At 43.6% G+C, this 25,399-nt stretch overlaps 1 protein-coding gene across 1 annotated transcript in view; it reads right to left on the bottom strand.

The window, feature by feature from the left end:
* The window catches only part of atp6v1ba (ATPase, H+ transporting, lysosomal, V1 subunit B, member a), a 51,680-nt gene that overhangs the window by 5,697 nt on the left and 20,584 nt on the right, over positions 1-25,399 (bottom strand). Inside the window, exons 2-13 of the mRNA XM_034100406.2 lie at positions 19,056-19,111; positions 17,390-17,488; positions 15,356-15,449; positions 14,726-14,803; positions 13,769-13,908; positions 9,613-9,714; positions 8,720-8,817; positions 8,416-8,539; positions 5,935-6,085; positions 5,117-5,199; positions 3,284-3,388; positions 2,957-3,086 (exon numbers count right to left, since the gene is read on the bottom strand). Of these exons, the coding sequence (XP_033956297.1) occupies positions 2,957-3,086; positions 3,284-3,388; positions 5,117-5,199; positions 5,935-6,085; positions 8,416-8,539; positions 8,720-8,817; positions 9,613-9,714; positions 13,769-13,908; positions 14,726-14,803; positions 15,356-15,449; positions 17,390-17,488; positions 19,056-19,111 (1,260 nt within the window). The remainder of the gene's footprint in view (positions 1-2,956; positions 3,087-3,283; positions 3,389-5,116; positions 5,200-5,934; positions 6,086-8,415; positions 8,540-8,719; positions 8,818-9,612; positions 9,715-13,768; positions 13,909-14,725; positions 14,804-15,355; positions 15,450-17,389; positions 17,489-19,055; positions 19,112-25,399) is intronic.

Here is a 25,399-nt window from a genome sequence, read left to right as displayed (position 1 = left end):
GCACTGGTGCAACCGGTACCAGGGAAACCTGTCAAACGATGGAACTTTCGAAAGGCCAACTGGGAGTCATTTGTTGAGGAGACGGCAAGAAGGTCAGCTGGTCTGCCAGACCCAGAGGCAGCCGATGCGGACGCAGCCTACTGCGAGGTCCTCCTGGGTGCGGCAAAGAAGACCATTCGCGTGGCTATAACAGGAACTACATCCCGGGTTGGGACGAGGAGTGCAGCCATCTTCTGTGTGACCACCAAAGGGCTAGCTCCAGAGAAGAGGTGGCCGTGACTGCAACAGCACTGCTCCAGAGGCTGGACGTCACCCGCAGGACCAGATGGACAAAAGTCATCGAATCAATCGACTTCACCCACTCTAGTCGTAAGGCGTGGCAGACCATCAACCAGCTTACAGGCAGAAATACAACGCCCCCCAGGTGCCCTGTCACAGCAGATGCCATCGCATCCCAGCTCCTGAAGACCGGCAACTTCCCGGACACAGACAAAGACTTCGCCCGACTGACATCGCGCGAGGTGTCTTCCATCCTGGGAGCAGACAGTGTCGACTCCAACCTCTCGGGAGACTTTACAGCCGATGAAATCAGTGAGGCCATAAGTAAGCTCAAGCCAGGCAAATCTCCGGGCCGCGACAACATCCACCCGGAGTTCGTCACCCACCAGAGCACAACAACATCTGGCTGGCTCTGTGCATTCTTCTCGTCGTGCTACCGGAAGTCAAAGCTCCCAAAGACCTGGCGCCGCCAAATAAACCTGCGGAAGACCCAAAGTCATACAGACCCATCTCGCTGCTCTGTGTCCCATTCAAGATTTTGGAGAGGATGATCCATAGCCGGATCGAGCCAGTGGTGGACTCACAGCTTCCACGAGAACAAGCTGATTTTCGACGTGGCAGGTCAACAGTGGACCAGGTAACGCTAATCTCTCAGGACATCGAAGACAGCTTCCAGGACAATGAGAAAGCTGGGGTAGTGTATCTGAACCTGACTGCCGCATATGACACCGTGGACTCCACCTGAAGCTGTTGAGGACAATACCAGACCGGCATATGGTTAAGTTCATCATGGAGACGCTTACCAACCGCAGCTTTGTCCTCCAGACCAGCAATGGCCAACGCAGTAGGCTCAGAAGACTAAGGAACGGTGTTCCGCAGGGGTCGGTTCTCTCGCCGATGCTGTTCAACATTTATGTACATGACCTACCTGACACAACATCCAGAAAGTACGGCTATGCAGACGATCTAGCCATCATGCTGAGACGACCAACTTGGAAAGCAATGGAAGATGGCCTTAACGACGACCTGGGCACCCTGGTAGCATACTTTCAAAGGTGGCGTCTACAGCTCAACATCGGAAAGACAGTTGCAGCGGCATACCATCTTAGCACTAGAGAAGCTAGGAGCGAACTTGAGGTGCGGTCCAGCAACCCCCGAAGTACCTCGGTGTGCGTCTGGATCGGACACTGTCCTTCAAACAACACCTTGAAGAAGTCAAGGCCAAGGTAACATCAAGGGTCGCGCTGATCCGCCGCCTCGCTGGAACAACCTGGGGAGCCTGCGCTAAGACGCTGCGAATATCGACCCAAGCCCTGGTCTTCTCTGCAGCGGAATACTGCACCCCAACCTGGAGCAGAAGCCCTCACGCAAGTAAGGTTGACGTAGTCATCAACAACGCCCTCAGGATTATAACTGGATGTTTGAAGCCTACCCTTGTGTCCCTCCCTGTGTAGTCCTCGCAGGAATAGCTCCGGCCGGCCTCCGACTGGAGGCTGCCACCCTCGCCCTGGCCAGGAAAGCCCAAAAGCATGACTGGCACATCCTGCATAACACGACAACGAGAGCAGCGCCCCTAAGTAGGCTCAAGTCCCGCCTCCCCTTCAACAAGGCAGCACAAGAGATTCTCAATTCCACCTCTGAGGACCTCTCCAGAGATGCATGGTTGGCGGCTGCTTGGAAGCAGGAGTGTGAGCTAGCCGGGCCCTCCCGCATCCATCGCTACATCTGGGACCCAGGAGATGGCGCCATAAGAGGAGACAACCTACCTCGCCGGCAATGGACCACACTAAACCGCCTACGAACTGGGGTTGGTCGCTTCAAAACATCAATGAAGAAGTGGGGCCTGGCATGCGAGTGCGGTGACCCTGAACAGACTGCCGAACATATAATAACCACCTGCCCTTTATATAGACCACCCTCTGAAGCCAGCCTCTTCGACTTAGGACCAGAGATGCGGGCATGGCGACATGACACCGAGTTGGACCTCTGACATTACACGAAAGAAGAAGAAGAAGGGCCAGATAGCATTGCATTTGACTTTGTGTTTGGGATTTAGTGTTCCTATAAGTGAGGTAGTTTTGTTATAATCTGGTTGACTCTAATAGATGTGGGCTCAGCCTGGTCCTGATCACAGTTTGAACCGGTTTGTGAACAGAGTGTCAGGACCAGCTGAGAGAGGGGACTCTTGGGCTTTGTGGTGGTAGGAGTGGGGGGTCTCTCTCTCTCAAAACATATTTGTAAAGTGGGGGGACACAAATGGGATTTCGCAAAGTGTCACGGTCACACTCCTTATGAAGTGGTGAGCTGCTGCTCCACATTGCTTTTCTTCCCGACGGCAACGCTGGTCCCGCAAATCAAGCAAGAACGTGATATTCATTGTGGGGTGGGGGGAGGAGGGGTGTTGGATAGATATAGAGTTGTACTAAGTAGATAGAGTTCGCTATGATTGAGGTTTCATTTATGCATAAGGTAGATTCTTTCAATTACATTTCCCTTTTTTTGTGTGTATTTTTTACATTTTGGATTTGCTTGGCGAGCTACTTATTGAGGGATCGCGAGCTACCGGTAGCTCGCGATCGACGTGTTGGAGACCCCTAGTCTAGATGAATTACCTCTCTAACTAAGACATGGAAATTAGGTTGAAAAGATGCGAGTGGTTCCCTAAGCTTGTTCCTACCCTGAGCAATGAAGTTCTTCTCAAACTTCTGCAGGAACTCCAGGTAGAGCAGATCATCCGAGGTGAGGGCTTCTTCTCCCACCACAGCCTTCATGGCCTGGACGTCCTTACCAATGGCATAACAGGCATACTGTAGACAGGAACATACATTTTTTTATAGTGAAAATCACTTCAAACGATGGCGAACAAAGGAATCTTGTTAAACATCATTTCTCCTCCATATATTATCATCGGCTTTTAGTTTAAATCTGATTTCTGTTCAAAGGAAAAACCTTGACTCCGGGTCACAGGATGCATTATTTATGGACAACAAGTGAGATGTGTTACCAGCTGGTTTGAAACGTCAGCGTGGTCCTTCCTGGTCATCCCCTCCCCAATGGCTGACTTCATCAGACGGGACAGTGAGGGCAACACATTAATGGGTGGGTAGATCTGAAAATCAGTAGGACATTTTGTGATTAATGTATTGTTAATGCAGAATGTGTCAAAGAAACACTTCTCAAGTTGTAGCCCACAGCTAAATGACAACTTTATTCTTCCCGTTTAGAACTCTAAAGCATGACGGGTTCTTTTGAAAAGAATTGAAGTAAAACAAAGACCTATGGGGGAATTGGATATTATTAGTTTCAGATTGCTTTGTGTTGTAAAATATAAATATCTTGACATTAAAAAGCTCAGAATATATGAACATTATGCAGCCTTGCAGTGGGTGGTTTGTGAACTACCTCTCTGAAAGGTCCCAATGTGTTCACTTTGATGGACTGTCTTCTGAGTGGTTAAACATTTCTAATGGTGTACCACAAGGTTCTGTTTTAGGACCACTTTTATTCTCCATATATATTAACAGCGTAGGTGATAATGTGGATGAAGCTACTTTACATTTTTATGCGGATGATACTGTGATGTATTGTGCAGGTCCCTCCATTAAGGAGGCTGGTGTTAAATTACAGGCTGTTTTTAACACTATTCAGACTCAGCTCTCTGAACTAAAGCTTCTTTTAAATGTGGATCAAACCAAGGTAATGCTCTTTTCTAAAGCTAAAAGACACCAGAGCCTGTTTTAGATATTGTAACTACGCAAGGAACAAAACTTGAAGTTGTTGCCTGTTACAAATACCTGGGTATCTGGCTTGATGATTGTCTCTCTTTTAAACTCCATGTCAATAACCTGCTGAAAAAACTGAGGGTTAGGCTAGGTTTCTTCTACAGGAACAAGTCCTGTTTCTCGCTTGAGGCCAGGAAGAGGCTCTGTGACCTTTGACCTGTGCTGGACTCTGGGGATCTGGTCTATATGAATGCACCTGCCCATTGGCTGGTCCAGTTAGATGCTGCGTATCACCGTGCTCTGAGATGTGTGACTGACTGTAAAGCATTAACCCATCACTGTACCCTGTATGCAAGTGCTGGTTTGCCTTCACTAACTGTACGGAGGCTCAGTCACTGGTACGTCTTTATATACAAAGCCATGTTAGGGAAACTTCCATCTTATATCTGCTCCCTGATCTCACGGAGAATTGTAAGTGGCTACTGCCTGAGATCGAATGCTGTGGTTTTATTAAATGTGCCAACTGCTAGGACTGTCTTAGGGAAGACAGCTTTTAGATGCAGCTCCTCTGTCTTGGAATAGTCTGCAAATTAAATGGAAACTGAGCAATCTGGTGCCACTAAATGTTTTAAAGCTCGGTTGGATGCTAGTCAATCAGAAGCTATTGGTACCTGTTTATGTGGATAACTATGTACATGATGCTGGATGATGTCCTTTTGTTGTTCTGTTTATGCTTTTATGTTTCATGTGGAACTACTTGAGCAGGTCTCCCTTGAAAAAGAGATCAATGATCTCAATGGGATTTATCTGTATAAATAAAGGTTTGAAATGAAATGAAATGAATTCCTTGGTCCTCTATCCATTCTTATTAGCATGTTCGCTTTATTAAAAGGTTTGGAAAATGGCTAAGAATGGAATTGGTGTTGTATTAGTTGATGCTCGTTAACTGACCCCACTATAGGTAGTGACTAGTAATCACTCCATGTATACATGTACAGCTAAATGAGCAGTACATCATGGGCATACTGAAAATAAGTTAACACTGAAAGCATCCAACCTGGAATCGAGATGGATGTGGTTTTAAAGAGACAGTTTTACAAAGAGCTGGTGAGTACCTGTCTGTTGTGCAGCTGCCTGTCAACATACACCTGCCCCTCTGTGATGTATCCAGTCAGGTCAGGAATAGGATGGGTGATATCTGTTAGAGACAAACAAATGTCACAACAAATCACAACATATACCCCATATAACTGTGCCTTTATTTACATTTAACATTTCATTTAGCTGACGCTTTTATCCAAAGCGACTTACAGGGACATTCTCCCTGGAGTAACTAAGTGCCTTACTCAAGGGCACACTAGTGGTGGTGTTCCTGGCAGGATTTCAACTCACAACCTTCTGATCTTCAGCCCACCTCACTATCCATTAGACCACCACTACCCTTTATCCCTGCAGTTCATCACTGTCAACACTTTCATAAAGCCTCAGTTACAGTGAAGAACCTTCTTTCGAGACAATTCAAATTCGCTGATATAAAATAATGTGATACACACACGGGACAGAAAGTCTGTCAGCTTCCCCTTTTAAACACCTCAACTCTAAATCCAGAGCACAGAGCTCTTGGGAACCGTGGCAGTGTTTAGTAAAAGCCGACAATCACCTCCCTGTAATGCTCGAATGGGGGACTCCTGTTCAACTAAATAAAAGTAGGCTCTTCATATGTGTTGCCATGGTTACTGCAAGCATCAAAAATGTCTCCGTCTATTTGAGAAGCCCACTACAGTAATTAAATGAATGACTTAAAGTAAAATCTGCAAGACCATACTGAAAGAAAAGAAAAAAATACATATATATAAATATATAAACACTGCTTTGACAGCTGTGAAGATGTGATCTTGGTCCAACTCAAAGCAGAAAGCTCATCTCCTCTCACCGTCATTGGGCATGGTCAGAATAGGGATCTGTGTGATGGAGCCGTTTCTGCCCTCCACCCGGCCGGCACGCTCGTAGATGGTAGCCAGATCAGTGTACATGTAGCCGGGAAAACCTCTACGGCCGGGCACTTCCTCTCGGGCAGCAGAAACCTGAAGGGGAGGAGAGGGTGGTGAGTGAGTGAGTGCTGCAAGAACAAAAGCTAAGGGAACACTGTTGCATGTACGTTGTCATCAATTCACCTGTGACTACTTGAGAACACAAGAACAAGCTGAACATGATCATGTACTGTGGCAAACTATTGTCCCACTACAACATGATGAATGATTTGCCAAGATTCACTCTTTTAGCTCTGCATCAAGTCTTCAGGAGAATATGTGGCTGTAGCTGCTAAGTGCTGCACTCTGTTCACCAGCTAGGAGGTGAGATGACAGCAGGAAGCTTATCAACCGAGTCAGCGGACCTATCATGGGTTAATGAAAACAGCAGGGGACAGTTGTTTCTAAAAACCAAAGATGGTGGCTGCCAGTAAACCAAGTTTATTTTGTCGTCTGAAATCAAGTATGCACTATTTAAAAACGGATCTTGAATGGTAAATACTCCAATCACTGTAAACTGCCACAATAGAATAGACACTCGATAAGAGATGGTCAGTAAAGGAACACCTTGCACATGTTATAGAAATACAAGTCTAGCCGTCCAGACCTATTGGGTAGACCGGCTTGATTCATTTCCAGTCATGATAACAGATATTTAATTTTTAAATCTAAAGTAAAACATAATCTTGCTGAATAGATAAACTAAAAGCATTTACTGTAGGAGTCGAGTGACTCTTTTAGTAGGCTTCGCAAGAGGTTGAAAAGATCCCTTCTGTTTTCAGGTCTTCTACAAAAAGGACCAAAGCAATTCCTTGTTCCCAAAGTCAATTGAAACGGGAACAGAGGGAAAGAAAGTGTGTCCCATTCATGCTGGGATCCAACGGTTGATGGGCAGGCTAAATACTCAACCTTCACATGCATGAATGGAACAGCAGATGCATGTTATGTCCTCCTGGCTCTTTGTCGCTGCTCTAACACCCATCAGGCTGAAGAAGTCTTAGCTGAATGTTGCTGCTGTGTGCATCTGCCAAGGTTATGAAGAGCGAAAGCAGGAAGGGACGTATGCACATGAACCATTTAAAAACGCCATTGTGCTGCCAGCGCCTTGAGACAGCCAACTGTACAACATAAAAGGGTTATTACAGAGGAGTGAGGGGGGGCTCTGACCCCTCGCCACAAGGGGAGAGGGGGACATTGGCAGGGGGCATTTCCTTTAGAAGCCAACGGGACAAAGATGAAGGGATGAATAAAGGACACATTATCTTCCCTTCAGCAGAGAGCACAAGACTTGAGTTAGTGCATCACCTTGGTGCTAATGCTGCAGAGAATCCACACCGGTGTGTTATGTGCACATGCTGCCAGTCCTGAGCATCATACTGGATACTGTGGCCATGTGGGCTTTGTTCAAACAGTGTCTCCTCTCGACACAGAGCGGAGGAGAGGCCACTGAAGTGTCGGTACGAGAACATGCTAGCGTGCTAACCAACTCTGTGTTTAGAGCGGAGCTATCAGTTCAATCAGAGCGGTGATGGCGTTTTCTCTTTATTGTTCTCTGTAGTTTGCTGCAGGGGATCGTACAGCCTTTACTGTGCAGTTCACATACTAGTCATCATTTGTATCATTGAAAACTAAACTTCTGGCATCATTGTGTTATGGGAGGGCAGAATAACTGGGGTCGAGAGGCCAGCTCAGACAGCTTGCACAGGGGATCTATAAAGGCCAATATGTGGACTTCAATATTTACTGAGAAAGAGTAACTCTGACATGTAAGTGTGTTTAATTGGGCTATACTTGAGAGACCAGACATGTCAGAGAACTCGGAACGTAAGACGGACTCACTTTTAATAATAATAATCAATATAGACATGATGAATCAATCTTTGACCCCATGTAGGATTCATTCAGATGCACCGCTTGCTTTGGTTACCTTGATGGCTACAAGATAAAAGTGTGCCCACCTTTCTCCTTTTAGTTTTTTAAAACCTTTCCTTGTGCCAAAGAGCCTTTCTGCTGACGGAGAATAAAGAGAGTTGTGTCGGTTTGGTCGAGGGTTCAAATGAGCCATCTCTGAGATGGATCATATGAATGCTTTGTAGTTTATATTAATATGGTTTTTCCATAGCCAGATACAGTCGGAGAGATTTGTAGATCTTGTAAAAAAAAAAAAAGGCCTGTCCTAAACATTCTATGTTTAAGGATTGAAGCACATCAAGCCTGGGATAGTTCCATGCACTTTTAGGTACATAACAAAATGTTCAGCTGTGACGATATACAAACACTGAAACACATCGGGTGCCTTCCCGCTAGCTTCCAGCAGCGCCTACACCACACACACTGCTGACACTCCGGATGGTGAAGTGCATGCGAGACAGAGGAGTGGTCACCTCTCTGAGAGCCTCAGCGTAGGAGCTCATGTCGGTGAGGATGACCAGCACATGCTTCTCACACTGATAGGCCAGGTACTCTGCTGAGGTGAGCGCCAGGCGAGGGGTGATGATACGCTCGATGCTGATTGGTCACAGAAAAAGATCAGTTATTCTATTGTTCACAACAACTTAATTAAATGTGTTTCCAACTTGTCTTTTAAAGACTAGCGATACATTTAAGAATGTTAAGACGATAAACATAATGTAAAAAACAAGTAAGCCAAACACTGTCTCATTGAGATCCTTTCTGATTGGATCTTACGTGGGGTCGTTGGCCAGGTTGAGGAAAAGGCAGACGTTGTCCATGGAGCCATTTTCCTCAAAGTCAGACTTGAAGAAGCGGGCAGTTTCCATGTTGACCTGACACACATGATACAAGTGAACGATGCAGAGTCAAACATTAAAAGGTTCAATACAATCTTTTTTATTTAACAAAAGCTCCCTTTGGATCCTTTTTTTTACATTTGATGGAAAGCTCTTATAATTATTAAAATAGCCAGCAATGATTTTAAAATAGTTACACTTCTTGACAAATGTCTTGAGTCTGAGATTTGTTGTCATAAACTGTCTAAAAATAAGAAAAATAAAAACACATAGCTCCTACTGCAAGAGTCTCCAGAAACCTTTTGACCAATAAACAGATACATTGAAGTTACACTGTCTTTTTTATAAATGTATATCCATGTGTGAATCCCTATTAACACAGACTCTCCACAACCACATGTGAACTGGTGAAGTAGAGGAAGAGGGGGGATTATTACTAAGCAAGTGAAGCACATCTGTGTGTGTGTGTGTGTGTGTGCATGTGTGTGTGCATGCGTGCGTGTGGTAGAGGTCAACCTGTCACAATTGAGGGAATTATAGCAGAGTGAGGGGCAGCTGAGGAGCAGAGAACCCGATACTCGTGTGGCAGCTTTAAAGGACCTGTTGAATTAGTAACCTGTGTCCATGGCCGGGGATATGCTCAGAGGTGCAGAAGTAACGAGAGGGACTTAAAGGTTAAATCACCTGGTGAATAAAAGACAGAAAGCAGGGCGGGAGAGAAGGGACAGGGTGTCTGCCAGGGTTTAAAGGAGGATTAGTCACAAATGGGAGGGGGGGGGGGGGGGGGGCTCTGAACAAGTGTCAACTGAACGCTGCAGTTTGTCTGCTTACCCCCATGGCTGCAAAGACAATTGCAAAGTTGTCAGAACTGTAGTCCATCACATCCTTGGACTTCTGCACCAGGCCGGCCTGACGACAGATCTGAGCAGCGATCTGAGGAGACAGTCAAGACTTTAGGTGCATGCTGGATGTCAACTCGAAGAACAAACCTGCATGTGTGGGGGAACAAGACCTCTGCCTTCTTGCCTTGCATATTTTCATTTAGGAATAAATATTGAAGGCATTATCTTCATTACCAACCAATGGGCTCGGAGTCAGTTCACTATTCCAATACTTACTTGTAGATCAATGTATTGTAATAAGTTAACAATGAAACACATTTAGATTATCAGTAGATGATTAAAGTATTCTATAAATACCAAACAACTGAGTAGATTTACTCAAGTACTGTACCCATTGCACCATTTTGAGATAGTTGTACTTTACTTGAGCTAGTTTGTACTCCTATCCCACTACAGTTCAGAGGTACATGGTGTACTTGTACTCCTCTACATGTACTTAATATCTTTAGTTACTTCACAGATGTGGATGAATGATGTGAAATCTAATCAAGTGTTGAATCAGACTTTAGTTCCACCTGGAGTGAATCCACCAGCTACCCTGCAGTCTACAAAGTACTTCAGACTAGCTGCACCTTCACAAGCTACCCTGCAGTCTACAAAGTACTTCAGACTAGCTGCACCTTCACCAGCTACCCTGCAGTCTACAAAGTACTTCAGACTAGCTGCACCTCCACCAGCTACCCTGCAGTCTACAAAGTACTTCAGACTAGCTGCACCTCCACCAGCTACCCTGCAGTCTACAAAGTACTTCAGACTAGCTGCACCTCCACCAGCTACCCTGCAGTCTACAAAGTACTTCAGACTAGCTGCACCTCCACCAGCTACCCTGCAGTCTACAAAGTACTTCAGACTAGCTGCACCTTCACCAGCTACCCTGCAGTCTACAAAGTACTTCAGACTAGCTGCACCTTCACCAGCTTTGAGAACACTTTCATGATCAATCATTATAAACATATCATATATATTATTCTGAGATGGACCACTCTGCACAATGACTACTTTTACTTTTGATACTTTAGCAGGACTTTTACTTGTAACAGAGTATTATACTCTACTTTCACTTAAGTACAAGATGTGGGTACTTCTGACATCTCTGACCACAACCCAATGCTTCGGTGAAACTAGTAACTGGTGCAGAGTGAAGAGCTGGCGTTCTACTTGATGGATCTGTGGAATCAAAGAGGAATTTCACGCTCATCACATGAAGTCATGGCTGCGGGGTTGATCTGCCTGACCTCTGCCTGACCTCTGCATGCACCCTGAGTCCAGCACCTGGCCCATAGAGGGGAGCAGCATGCATGACCTCTCTGACATGTGCTTAATGAAACAATGAGACAAGTGTTCACACCATCCCATGGCATGCGAGCGGCTCGTCATTAGGGGGACACCACACGGCCCGCAGTAGGACACTTTGGGTGTTTTAAGTGGGATTGACTAACGCTCATAACACACACTTGTAAAAGTATAGTTGCAAGTCCTATTGTGAAGCCGGGACATTTTGAGTAGACCAACGTTTTATGTTAGAAATGTATAGTAGGGTTTCCAGCTCATAGAAACTGCCGGATGCTCACTTGCATACATTGGGCCATTTTCACAATTAGCACAAGTTACATCAATTACCATTATAGCCCATGTGGACAATTGTAAAAATAAAATAAAATGGCTTGGTCTGAATGGGGGTTATTCTGAGTCCATTTCAGACATTTTTAGAATCTGAATCAGAACATATCTGGTTTTAACCAGATAGTGCCATATCTGTTCTCCCTGTGGGCGGATTTTGACACATTTTTGGTCGATTTGGAAGATTTAGGGGACTCTGGATCATTTGGATTGGACAGATTGCTTACTTATTTGCAAGACAATTGTCCACAGTAGAGATACAAATGTTGATCTTGTGCTCTCTATATCCAATGGTCACAAACCTACTCGCAAACAGCCCACAGAGGGTACAGATATGTCCACTCTCTGGTGAGAACTTTGATCGTGAAGAAATCAGAAATGGATTCAGCATTCTCAATAACCACTCCAACATTGTCCAATTCAGCAAAGTCCTAAAGAATAACCGTTTAAATATATTTCTCTTTACTTTCTTAAAAGCTTACATTGTTTTCTGGCTTCGCTACATTTTAACAATACATTTGTCTCAGAGAAGAAAACAGTAAAACCCCAAATATACTTATTTAAAAAAACAAACATCCAATGAGCTAATAAATGCTTATTTATTTAACATAGAATAACATTGGGATTTCTAATAAAAGCTGTCGTAACTCAAACATAGTGCACATCAAAACTACAAAACAACCCTGAACGAAATAGCATACGGACAGTCGCTCACATGACATGTAGTCCCTGAGCATCGATGTGTACAGGACTGCACGAGCCAAACAGAGATACATGGTCAACACTTCGACAGCCCCTTGCTTCATCTGAAGAGCATCTCGCCTGCCAATGGGCCAACTCAAGACACCTGCTTTGTGAAGGTGTGCTTCAGTCGATTGAATCACTCAATATTGGGTTTTTTGGGCCATTGTTTATTTATTTTTTTGCCATGAAAACATTTCCAAAGCTGTCCTACTTAAACTAGCGTATGGTGCCAAACAAAATGTGTTTATCTGGAAAGTATGACCTGATCTCGTTGGCTTTCTGCTGGACCACAATAAAGCTTTGTGCAGCAAACTGTACGTCACCAAGGTGGAAACAGATGCTGGAGCAGAAGCCAGAGAAATGCAGGCACAGCTGCTTTGAAGCACACATCCCAGAAACAGGTTATTTCTTCTTTGTGTAATTCATGTTTCACTTCTTTAAATATGGCCACTCACTAGGACATTCTGACTTTACCTGAAACGCTTTTAAACAACATGATATTGTAGTTTGTAAAAAAAACTATCATATACTTTATGGTAAAACTGAGTAATATATTTCCATTGTGAGGCATGTAAACCCTAAGGAGGAAGCAGAGGTCCACTTGTTGTCATGTGACACGGAGACAGCTGACCCACATGGAGGAGCCGAGTCATCAATGTTAAGCATTTCCACCGAGGCAGCCACAGAAATAAAAACTAAATGATATGGAAGCTTTTATCTTTAGATTTTGGCACTCCATGTGGAAATATTGAAAAATGTATTTCCATTTGAGCATGGAGGTTCATTGCTGACCTTGGGAACATGCACGCACGCACAGTTGCAGGAATATTAGAAGAAGCTTAGTTTACTGTCAGTTAGCCAGTCAGTAGCTTAATAAATGATTATGAACAAATAAAAAAAAGGATTGTATTTACATTTGAGCAAATGAGGCATTGAGTTAGTTGAGGGGTTATTTTGTGACAATCTACTGCCGTTTATACCGTCTCCATGTCAACTATAATGCATCTCAGAGCAGTGGAGAGGAGAGGGGACTGCTGGTGATGGATTGCTGCTTGGAGTTGTCAGACGGTTGAAAGCCACTGCACTTTGACATGTCCTGTTCCATCGTGGCAGAGCGAGAACGACATACAGCTACGGGTGGCTCGTTATCCACGTAGAAACAGCGAACAACAAATCACACAGTAACTCCAGGGAAAGACTGCATTATTACTCTTCTCATAGCATCGCACTCTTGTGAAAATGTTGGAACTGTGAAAAAAGAAAAGAGTCCACATGGATGCTGCAGAGTCGTCTATTTTATCTGCCGTTCTTCGTCATAACCTGGCTGCCTGGATATATATATAGGATCAGGTGTGAAATGCTTCCAGCGGACGATGCAGCCTGCAGCACAAAGAGCTCCAGAGGGAAGCCGAGCCACTTCACATTCCATTATGTTTACAATATTATATATGTATTACTTGTATTATATGTATTTTTTTACATTACCTAAAAAAGATGTGCTTTTATTAAAAAAGGCATTTGATGGGGATTTAGTTTTTCTTGTTATATTTATACTCTATGTAAAAACATACATTTGTAATTTGAACCTAATACATGAATGGACAAATGACGTATTAAATGAAAAGCTGCACTGCTGTACTTCTGAGAGTACTTCAAGTCATGCAGAAAAGATTCCCAGGAAGCGGGTAACGAGGCGTGTGATCCTGAAGCTGTGCTCTCACCTCGTTGTGGGGCAGCCCAGCAGCAGAGAAGATGGGGATCTTCTGTCCTCGGGCGATGCTGTTCATGCCATCGATGGCTGAGATGCCCGTCTGGATCATCTCCTCGGGGTAGATGCGGCACTGAGGGTTGATGGGCTGACCTGGAAACACAGAAACGGATCAATCACACCCGTCACTGAGGAATCCTGTTCATAACTAGGAGACTTCAGTTCAATGAATACAGTATTTATAACAATCGTTAACTGCAACTTGTGTTGAAAGAAAACAGTTGGAAGGATCCTGGGAGGACGCTTTGGAGGTGGCAGTTAGAATCCGAGTAGGTGTAGAGCAACTGTGAAGTTAATAAGTAGGAAACTCTAATATAAAGACCAAAGACGACTCAAATGCTATGAGACACATTGCTGTACAGTGGCCACTCTTTGTTATATATACAAATAATACTCTGTAGTGTTGGCAGGCTCCCTGTGGCTAGCAAGGTCCCACATGTGTGTTTGAAGATTACGATACCCGACTTTTAGTTCAGTTACCAAATTCATATTTCTTTAGTTTAAGTAGTTTTAGTTTTTTTTAAAGTTCCAAAACGTTGAAGCTTTTGCTACACAAAAGCAGCCTGCATCAAATGGTCTACATTAGGCAAACAGCAAACAGGATTAATAATGTAGCAGGAAACGTGGAGCCAAATCCCCTACTTGTCACTTTTCATGATTCAGTGTTAGTCACATGTGGCCGTGGACCAACACAAGTAGTCAGGCATTTGGATGTAACCTTATTCTCATGGGAAGTCCCTGAGATCTATATTCTATTATCTATATGTGAACATAGTGCCCGTTTCATACTCTCTGGGGAGTTTGCTCATTTAAACAGCATTTTCTTTTTATTTCATTTTTGTATGAAGGTGCAGCTCTCTCGTCAAGACATCTGTCCAGCTCAGAGTACTGTGAAGCCGGGGGGTCGTACCCATGATGTCCAGGTAGTCCTCAGCCAGGACGGTGGGCCCGCGGTCGATGGGTTTGCCTGAGCCGTTGAACACGCGCCCTGAAAGAGGAAGAGTCTTTTTGAGCCAAGTAGATCGTCTTCTATTCGATAAATAACTCCTATTTGGCTCATCAGTACGGCTGAATTCAGGCATAGTGACAGAACGGATAGAATGAGATGACGCTTCCATACACATCTGATCTGTTCTGCTTTGTATCAAACTCTAAACACATCAGAGTGGCTCTGATGGCTCTCGTCGAGTCTACAAGTAACAAGTACAAGTCATCATCATGTCATGGACATGATTAAGGATACTTCAGAAACAAAAGCAGCTTTACTTTCTACTGCTGTTGAAATACGTGTAACCTTGTTCTGCACTGAGATACTCACACTGACTGAGCGCTCAATAATACTCAGAGATACAGGTATAATGAAAACATGAGTGACAATAAGCACATTGAGGGGAACTGCAGCGTAACACTTTAATGTACACTCCACATCTCAGAAGAAGGAGAGGGTACTGTGCAGCTGATCACATCATTTACTTTAATTCTTAGAATGTTATTTCTGAATAAGGATTAAATATGCAAAGAGAAACCAGGTTGATCATACCGAGCATGTCCTCTGACACGGGGGTGCGCAGGATGTCACCCGTGAACTCACAGGCCGTCTTCTTGGCATCGATACCTGACGTTCCCTCAAACACCTGGACAAGCAAACGGACGGTTAAGATACAAAACTGTTCAACTCAAATACTTTACTATATATATATATATATATATATATACACACACACACACACCATACAAAGTTAGTTTTAGTGTCATTGCTATCCTTTCAAGTTTTAGTTGAAGACAAATCCAATTATTTGATGAGATGTCCTTTTTTATGTACTCAGATTAGGTTGAACAATTCAGTGACTTTAGTAGAGCCAGAACAATAACTTAGTGATGTCTTGAGTCATTTGACCGACTGTACACACCTAGTGTACACCTAGTACACACCTAGTGTACTGTACACATCGAGTCCGACTGCAGACACAGTCCTCCTGCACTGAGACACTGTTGCCGATTGTTGCTTGACGTGAAAGTTGAGAGCAGTTTTCAGACGTGCCGTTTCTCTGAATTCGTGTACACCAACATTTTGTAACGTCACTTTGAGGCCAACTCTTTAAGGATTAAGGATCCATTTAATAACAACAGGAGGGCATTTCATAACAATGTATCTGGAGGAATGTTAACATCAGCCACTAAGACAGCCGAGAGTTCTCTGGGCTGATGTAGTCCCGCAGTAATGCAAGGTACAGCCCAGCAGCCATTTTCTTATGAAGACGAAAGGGCAATTTGAGAAATGATTGATCATTATTTGTTTCAAATTCATGTTCTTGTGGAAAAATCCTATAAGACACAGTATTACTCAAACTGGCCTGTTTATATTTTGTGATGCACCCTGTTATATAATTCATTTAGAATTTGCTCATTGTTGCTCATTGTTGTTGTTGTTGTTGTTTGTATTGCAACTGTTGCAATGGACCTTCCCCCAGGACTAATGCCCCTTTCACACCAGCGCCTTTTCAGCTCCGGCTCGGAGCTAGAGCCTGAAAAGCGCCGGGTTTTCCTGTTCACACCGGAGCGGCGCCGGCTCTTATCTCCGGAATCCGCTTCATTTCCAGCTCCAAAAAATTGTCGGTCCAGAGGCAAGAGCTTTGGAGCTAAGAGGCGACGTCGCTTCCGTCTCTCTTTCGTCGAGGCGTGCAGGAAACTAACCCCACCTCCCCTGAACATGGGTCGACTGTCAGCCTGCCTACAAGCAGTAGTGCCTATAAACACACTTTATAAAGTCAGGCAACACTAACCAGGCTTCGTGTGGTTCTGTTTATTTGTACCTTACTTTGACCATCCGTTCGCTGTTATCGATCATTGTGGAGAGAGGCAGACGTGTTGTTTGTATTATTGCAGCTATCGGATGCAAGTAGTCAGTTTAGCTTCGGTTGCTATGCCAACATCACCCGTTTTATACCAGAGACACTTTCATAACAGCGTTGTGATACCAAACAGTGTCAATTCAGACTGACACACATTCCCTTAGGCTAAGGGGAACTGGGGATATGCATCAGCTGCTTGTGTGAGTCGGACAGTGAATACTTTAGAGCGGCTGCTGCAGTGTGAGCTAACGGGAGCTAACGGGAGAATAAACTCCCGTGGAAGAGCAGCCAGCACTGCAGCGGTCGGTACATGCTGCAGAAACACATTAATAAACAATGAACCACGGCACTCTGGAGAAAAGTATAAGGTTGGAGAAGTCGTTATTCAATTTATTCTGGCTTCGTGTGATTAAAAGCAACACGATCATCGACCCGACGCAGTTGTTGTTGTTGTTGTGAGCTGCCGTTGGGGGGCAAATCAGCGATGTAAACGGTGACGTCATGACGCAGCAAGGGCAGCTCTGGGGCGCCAGTGGGCGGTGTGCACAGAGCGGGAGCTGAAAAGGGAAACCGGAGCTGAACCAGAAAAGCTCCCGCTCAGAGCTAGAAACTGAAAAGCGCTGGTGTGAAAGCCGCATAATTCAGTTTGAATTTGATGTGGACTATTTCCAGCTGTGGATTCATTCAAACACCAGCCAGCACATCTGGATTGTGTTCCTCACCTGGACCACGGCCTTGCTCCCGATCACCTCCAGAACCTGCCCGCTCCTCTTGGTGCCGTCCGGCAGCGTTAGGTGAACAATTTCAGCGTACCTGGGGAACTAGTCCGGAGATCAGCACAGAGTCAGAACACAGAAGCACTGGAAGAATAATTCATTTGTAAAAAAGAAAGCATCAAATATTAACATAGAACCATTGTAAACAATATTTTTAAAAAAATGGTGTTAAATAATAAAATAAGATGTTTAAAAAAATATAAATATACAAAATAAAAAGTAAGAAAAAGAACATGACAAGTTATTTTTTGAAGTATAATATAATTTGAAGTGAAGGAGCTGTGCAGTTTGAACTGGCAGCTTCGTGCAGAAACGTGGGTCTTGGTTAAAGCATGTGCACTGGACCCATCGGCCTGTTACTGCATCGCTGCCAGAGTTCGCCTCGTAACTGATTCACCAGCACTTACAATGGTATGACTAGCTTACAGTGAATATCTGTGCACTTCCCGTGTTGCTCAGTGTTTGAATCTCTATGGTTTTTGCACTTATTAGAAGAAGCTTTGGATAAAAGCATCAGCCAAATGAAATGTAACGTAATGTACAGGGAATGTGCCAAGTCACAGTATTGCACCACAACTGCCTGAAAACTACCCTAATATACTAAACAAGAGTACATCTGCAAATGCATCATGATAATATATTATATACTAGTACATTGGCCCTCTTTAATACATTTTAACCGTTTTAGACCAGTAGTAGTAATAAACTAAATCATGACTTGGTTTTTGGTGAATCGTTCCAGATCTTCAAAGACTTTGTAGTCGATGTAGTGGGAAAGTACCTCACTGACTCCAGTCAGCACGGGCTGTAGGGTCATCTTGACTAGTGTGATGGATGTGGTCTCCATTTGACCTGCTCATAGAAACAAAGCTTGCATTCCTGAGGCAATTCTCATTTGTCATCGCTCCACTTAAAATTAAAACAATAAGACATACGTGCTACTCTTGGCCCACAGAGGGCCATGTCTCTCCAGCTCGTCCCTATCTGTCTCTCTGTCTGTATCTGTGCGCTCATGGAGCCTCCTGCATCTTTCCCCCCTTCTTCTTGACCCTCTTCTATCCCAGGTGTGAAAGCCTCATCCCTCATCACCTGAGAGCTCAACATCTGAATCTCCCTCAACTATCTGGTACAGGAAATGTCTGCTTCAGTTCCGTCTCCTGCAACAATATTGAGTCATAAAGTCCATGAAGACGGTCCTGACGTCCACTAGAAGGGACATTTATAAAAGGGCTGTTATTTGAAAACTTGAATTATTTAATTTCTTTCAGAACTAAGTTATATAGTTCCTCACATGTTAATAAACAAGAACATATATGATTTTCAAGGTAACAATTACAATTATTCAACAATTATTCAACAATCTGCTTCTATACAATTTTGTTTTTCTTATGCCAGCCATTTTGGATGAAAAGAAAGAGGAACTTCCCAACATGCAATTTTAACCAATGACAGATCACTGGAAAGACCAGGATGTCCTCTGTACAGCCCGTCAGGGATTGATGGAGTAGCTCAAAAGAGTCAAAGGAGATGCATGTTCGCAAAATGTTCACTACAGTGGACATTTTCAATGGGCTGGGTCGCAGCAGGATATGAAGTTGAATAAAAGCCTCACCTTCACATTATCCAGGATCACCAGCGGTCCGTTCACACCGGACACAGTGGAGTAGGCTGATGGAGAGGAGACAACAGAGTTCATTATTCATTCTTTTCGAGAGGCCACAAGACGGGAACATAAGGCAGGCAATACTGACATTATTCACGCCTTTGAGCAGCTGAAAGCCACGATCCACTTAAGAATAAGTAGACGTGGTTACAACCGGCCCGTGTTAATAATCACAAGCTGACCTTTCACGGTGAGATATAAACAGCTTCATGCACTTTCAGACCAAATGTCAAAGGCAGGCAAATGTCAGGACAAACGCATGAAATTCACATATGGAAAGATCAACGACACAGACATGTGGTTAGTTCTGAGCCTCACAATAACAGAAGACTAATTGAAGGGTCATTATTGATCAGGGGAAGTGGAAATAACCTGTGGCCTTACCCAACACTAACGGCAGCAAAAATAACTGAAACGACGTTCACTTACAGAAATATGTCACGAAACACATCACACATGGACCTGAACTTCAGCTGCTGTGCATTCCTTTCATCCTCAATCAGATGAAACAGCAATCTGATACTCCATTTGTGATTAAAGCTCCAGCACACCGCATCGCTGGACGTACAGGTCATTTGTCAACAAATGCATAGCGCTCAGTGATTGGTCCATTATTAGGAAGTTTAGCAGTATCGGAAATCATTTAATAGGTTGTTCATACATTCGTGAAAAGTGCTTTCTCAACATCCTGCAAGAATCCAAAACAATTCACAGCAAATTGTTGTTACTCCTCTTTGAATGACATTAAAATGGTACATTTGCCACATCCAGATACACTGTACAGTGAGATTGGAGGTACAGGGTAAACTTGAAAGCATTATTTTCCTTATTATATCTTTATTAAATGTGTTTTGTTAGTCCCTAGTTGTGCACACACACTGACATTTCACATAGCAGAATGATGAGACCGTGTTAGAGTTAGTCCCCGAGAGCACTGACCAGTGTAAGCGTGTTATGTCCTGCTCATATCTAGGTCTTATTTCTGTAAAAGGTTTTTATTAATTTTTTTAAATCAAAAATCGTGGTCGTCTTTCTTTTTCAAATAAAATAATTGTAGGAGCCAATTAACTGTGGGTATAAAGGTAGGAACCTATGTGTGTTGGTGAGAGGTTCCGCCGGAAGGCCCATACAGTTTTTGACCACACACGGAGAACACACAGAGAACACACACGGGATTACAAGCAAAGCAAAGGTATTGTGTAAACGGTAATATCGTGTGCTCAATATGGAAAGAAGCAAGTAAATAGAAACCAGTCAAATTGAAATAAATGGACTGTTTCAAACTGGAAACTTTGTTTCTGACCTTTATTCGGCAGCAAAATTGTTTGCGTCAATTACACCCACCAAGCGGATCCTCAGAGGCTTAAAGAGCCTGTGACAGCATCCCAACAACTGTTGTGCAATGAAATATTGGGCTACTAGTAATCTCGAACCGTCAGTTTAAAAAAGAAAAAGCGATACCGTTCCGTTAAATATCAATAATTTCGAACATCGCGGGGAAATTCCTTCGACTCATTTTGAAGTTTTGGGGGAAGCCGGAAGTGACGTCAATGCGGGAACGCTTCGAGAGCCAAACACGGACAAAGTGTGTTGTCATGCGTAGAAATGGTGAATTACTGAGATTAGGCACGTTAATAACGTTGTAATGAAGTTGACTACAGTATATTCATATGTGTCAGTGCTTTCATGTCAATTCGGCGACATAAACATAAATGATCGTGGTGAAGATGATGATTACATTAGGATTAAAAATCGGGAGTGAGAGCTACTGAATTTCCTCCAGTAGGATGTGATATAAAACAAATCGATTATTTTTGTAGTTGTAAACTCAAGTGGATGAAACTACATTTGTTAGTGCTTTCATGTCAATTCGGCGAACATATGAGATAGATTAAATGATCGTGAGGATGATGATTAAAAATCGTTTGTTTGAGCCGGTCTGCATTTCCTGATGAGAAAACAAACCGATGCTTTTTGTAGTTGTAGTACACCAACATGGATTAAACGTGTGGTTTTTTTACCACAATGTTGGGGAAATTAATGGATAAAATGCACGGATTATTATTATTATTCCCACTCCGATCGGGACACTAGGTCCACCGTTTCCCCGCAGCGAGGCTCCCCCCGTTGACAGTTTACGTGGGCTGGGTGCAGTGGCGGACTGTCCATCGGGACGAATCCCGATGGGCCGGTACCGAAGTGGGCCGGTCGGATAAGTCACTAGCACATCCCCCATAGGCGGCGCGTGAGGCTCAGGTTTGAGAAGGCTACATAACTTCTTTTACCTGACGCTGCCCGCCTCCGGCGTCTATAGAAAAGAGATCCACTCAGTGTGCGGAGTTTACATCTCTCAAGTCATATTACAGGATAAAGGAAATACAGTTTAAACTGCCGTATGCAGAGAAGACGCCGACGTGTCGCACTTATCATTCATATTACATCATCAATCAGATCATCGATCATATAATAATATATCATATATTTCCTGATCTGAGTCAGCTTCTCCAGCCTCATCTGGCCCTGCAACACTCACAGTGTCACAGACTGGATGCAGAAGTATTATTTAACACATTATGTTGACGAAACACTCGAGACAAATGTAATTAAAGTCAGATCCACGCGTGTCTTAGACGTGAACGCGCTCTCAGCTGGTGAGAGAAACCCTGGCTTGATTTACCGAGTTGATAACCAGCGTCGTAGGACCGCTTAGCGAGATCTCGTTTGTTAGTTTGTTGTTGTTAGTTTGTTTGTTACTCAAACATATCCAGGGTATGTTGAACTGGCTTCGTAGCACAGGGCACAGGTGGCTAGCAGCGCTAATGTCAAAGACACAGACATTATACATTATATTTGTATTTTACCAGGATGCAGTGACACACATATTTACATATTTACATTTACTATCTACAGCACCCGCCGCCCCTGACATCCCCCACTCCCCCCCGTTGACAATTTACTAGCGGTACCGAAGTGGGCCGGTCGAGAGTCCCGGGATGATTTTTAGTCCCAGTCCACCACTGGCTACATGACCATATGATCGCCCATATTGACGCACCTAATTCCTAAACTTCTAACAGATACAACATAAACCGATCCTTCAGCCTCATATGAGCTCTCAGACACGTTCAACATTAACCTGTCATCGCTGTCTGAGCTTGCTGCTGTGTGCGCCGTCGTGCGTTTACATCTGACTGTATATATATAAAGGTTTACATGCAGAAGCTGGGATCCTGAACGGTGCAGCTGGAGCGCTGTGCCCGCAATGACGTCACCCATCATTTGGCGGGACTTGAAGAATCCCCGAGAAGATCCAGAAAATGGTCAACATTGAAGGGCAGATTAATGGTTATCAAAGTACAAATATCCAAAATCAGTTCAGTAACGGTTTTCAAGGGGACAATATGTACTCAAATTGATGGGTTTGGATGATGGGGGAAAACCGTGTCACAGGCTCTTTAAAGCGTTGGCTTAGCCTCTACAACAGGGGTGGGGAACCTTTTTCCTCTCAAGGGCCATTTACATTTTTACAATATCCTCCGAGGGCCGTATACAAGTTATTGACCTCTGCTTAAAAATACTAAAATCACAGATTCATTTCGCCTTTCTTTCATGCTGTGCAAAGAAATAGCAACCTCTTAATCCAGATATCTTACCATGTGGCATGACCACCAAAACAGAAAGATATGGACACAAGATGTGTGCAAATGTATTTAGTTTCCTATCCATGTGGACATGATTTAAGTGGGGGGGGGGGCCTAACCTCCTCTAGGGGGGTCCGGGGGCATGCTCCCCCGGGAATTTTTTTTTTTTTTTTTTTTTTTAAATGTTGAAGTTAAAAGCATCAATCTGGTGCACTTTGAGAGCAACATTAAGAGATCTATGGAAACATCTCTCAACATCCATATGAAGCAGAACTGTAAACAGATTTATTTTTCTTTATGGATATTTTGCAAATCACTCCCCTTTTAAACTGTATTCTTGTTTATTAATAACAACTTTTTATTACTGTCTTCATATAGTATTTTATACCCGTTTACTTTATTATCTTATTTTTTTATAACTACACTGAACAAAAATATAAACGCAACACTTTTGTTTTTGCTCCCATTTTTCATGAGATGAACTCAAAGATCTAAAACATTTTCTATTTACACAAAATAACCATTTCTCTCAAATATTGTTCACAAATCTGAAAAAATGTGTGATAGTGAGCACTTCTCCTTTGCCGAGATAATCCATCCCACCTCACAGGTGTGGCATATCAAGATGCTGATTAGACAGCATGATTATTGCACAGGTGTGCCTTAGGCTGGCCACAATAAAAGGCCACTCTGAAATGTGCATTGTTGCTTTATTGGGGGGGTCTGGGGGGCTCCGAAAACCAGGCAGTATCTGGTGTGAGGGTTAGGGTTAGGGTAATGTTGTGAATCGAGTGGCCCATGGTGGTGGTGGGGTTATGGTATGGGCAGGCGTATGTAATGGACGACGAACACAGGTCACTCGATTCACAACATTACCCTAACCCTACCACCAGATACTGACTGGTTTTCGGACCCCCCCCAATAAAGCAAAACTGCACGTTTCAGAGTGGCCTTTTATTATGGCCAGCCTAAGGCACACCTGTGCAATAATCATGCTGTCTAATCAGCATCTTGATATGCCACACCTGTGAGGTGGGATGGATTATCTCGGCAAAGGAGAAGTGCTCACTATCACAGATTTTTTCAGATTTGTGAACAATATTTGAGAGAAATGGTTACTTTGTGTATATAGAAAATGTTTTAGATATTTGAGTTCATCTCGTGAAAAATGGGAGCAAAAACAAAAGTGTTGCGTTTATATTTTTGTTCAGTGTATAATGATCATATAAAGATGTGCCTTTATCTCACTGGTTGTAGAAAAAGCTTGTTATATTCGTTAGCATAGCTAGCTAACCAGATGCTAATAACAACAAAGTTATTGACTGTATGATCAGTATGACAGATCGCCACTGGGCCTTCAACTAAAGACACAGCCACGCAAAAACTGCGGCATGTGTACGGCTCCTTATGGGTACTGCAATTTCTGTAGTGCCGGAGCCGCGTTCTGGTGCTCTCCGGCAGAACTACACCGCTGTTAGATGAGACATACCACGTGATGACATGTTCTTTTTTGCGTGTGTTTATAAATTACCTCGAGGGCCGAGGTTCCCCACCCCTGCTCTACAATAATGCTATCGACTAATGTTATTTTGTATATTGGGTTTTGATTCAAACAAATCCGATATCATGAAGCTTTTATATATTTGATGACGATTCCACCCCACATTAACCGTTCTCTGCTTTTCCTTTTTTCCCAATATGGTCCCGAATCGTTCTCAGCCACACTCAAGTCAGCTAATATTAAACCATACTCCACACAAACAATGTTTTTAAATTCCATCAGATGCCTCTGAGCAATTGCATAACAAACCTTGTGTGCTCCTAAGTGAGCGAACGTATACCTGTCAGACTGCAGCACACCTGTAGCAGCCCTTGTTGAGTGGAACTGATATGAAAGAGCAACTAATCGGATCTCTATAATGAAAGTGTGCTACCATGTCAGGGCTACAGGTCCACTCTGTGGTTAAGTGTAGAACAAAAAGACAACTCTAATGATTATTGGAGTGATAACAGAAGAGCCTTGGTAGAGACAAAGAGGAGCGAAGAACATGTTTCTCTCTGAATCGAGCAGCAACATTCACTCTGCTGACATGCAGGCCAATTTACCCCCCCCCCCCATCACTATACTTGTGTACATCTGCAGACCGCCATTGTTTCCACCAGACTGTCCATCATGGTCTGGTGTTCCTCTTTATGTGCGAACCGTCAATCTCTGGGCCAATATCAAAGGCGTAAGGAAATGAGAGCAGACTGGTACGAACATAAAGCAGCAAGCTTAGCAGGGTGCATCCACTATGCCAGGGGTTCCCAACCCCCGGTCCGCGGCCCGTGTTACTGCCGGGCCGCGAAATAGCTGTGAGTTTATCGTAATATTTGCAGAATTATAAATATATAAAAATATTTTGTCATATTTTTTTCAAAAAGTGTTTAATTTTCGCACATTATTTCATCCAGTAGCCTAGTTAATCTTTCACCAGAAAACCATTGAAAATGGCTTTTATGATGTTCCGAGGGATTCGGCGGCTCAGGGTCTCAGCCTCTCGTGCGCACGAGAAAGTTACCGGTGCGCCAAGTAGGAAGAGGAGCGCACAGGAGACAACTGTTTAATTGCAGACTGTTATGTTTATGTGGGGAAATGGTAGTGCATACATT

Source organism: Pseudochaenichthys georgianus, chromosome 15 (genome assembly GCF_902827115.2).
Source record: "Pseudochaenichthys georgianus chromosome 15, fPseGeo1.2, whole genome shotgun sequence".
NCBI classification, from domain to species: domain Eukaryota; kingdom Metazoa; phylum Chordata; class Actinopteri; order Perciformes; family Channichthyidae; genus Pseudochaenichthys; species Pseudochaenichthys georgianus.
Note: the sequence above shows the minus strand (reverse complement) of the source record. Positions and strands in the feature narration are given on the sequence as shown.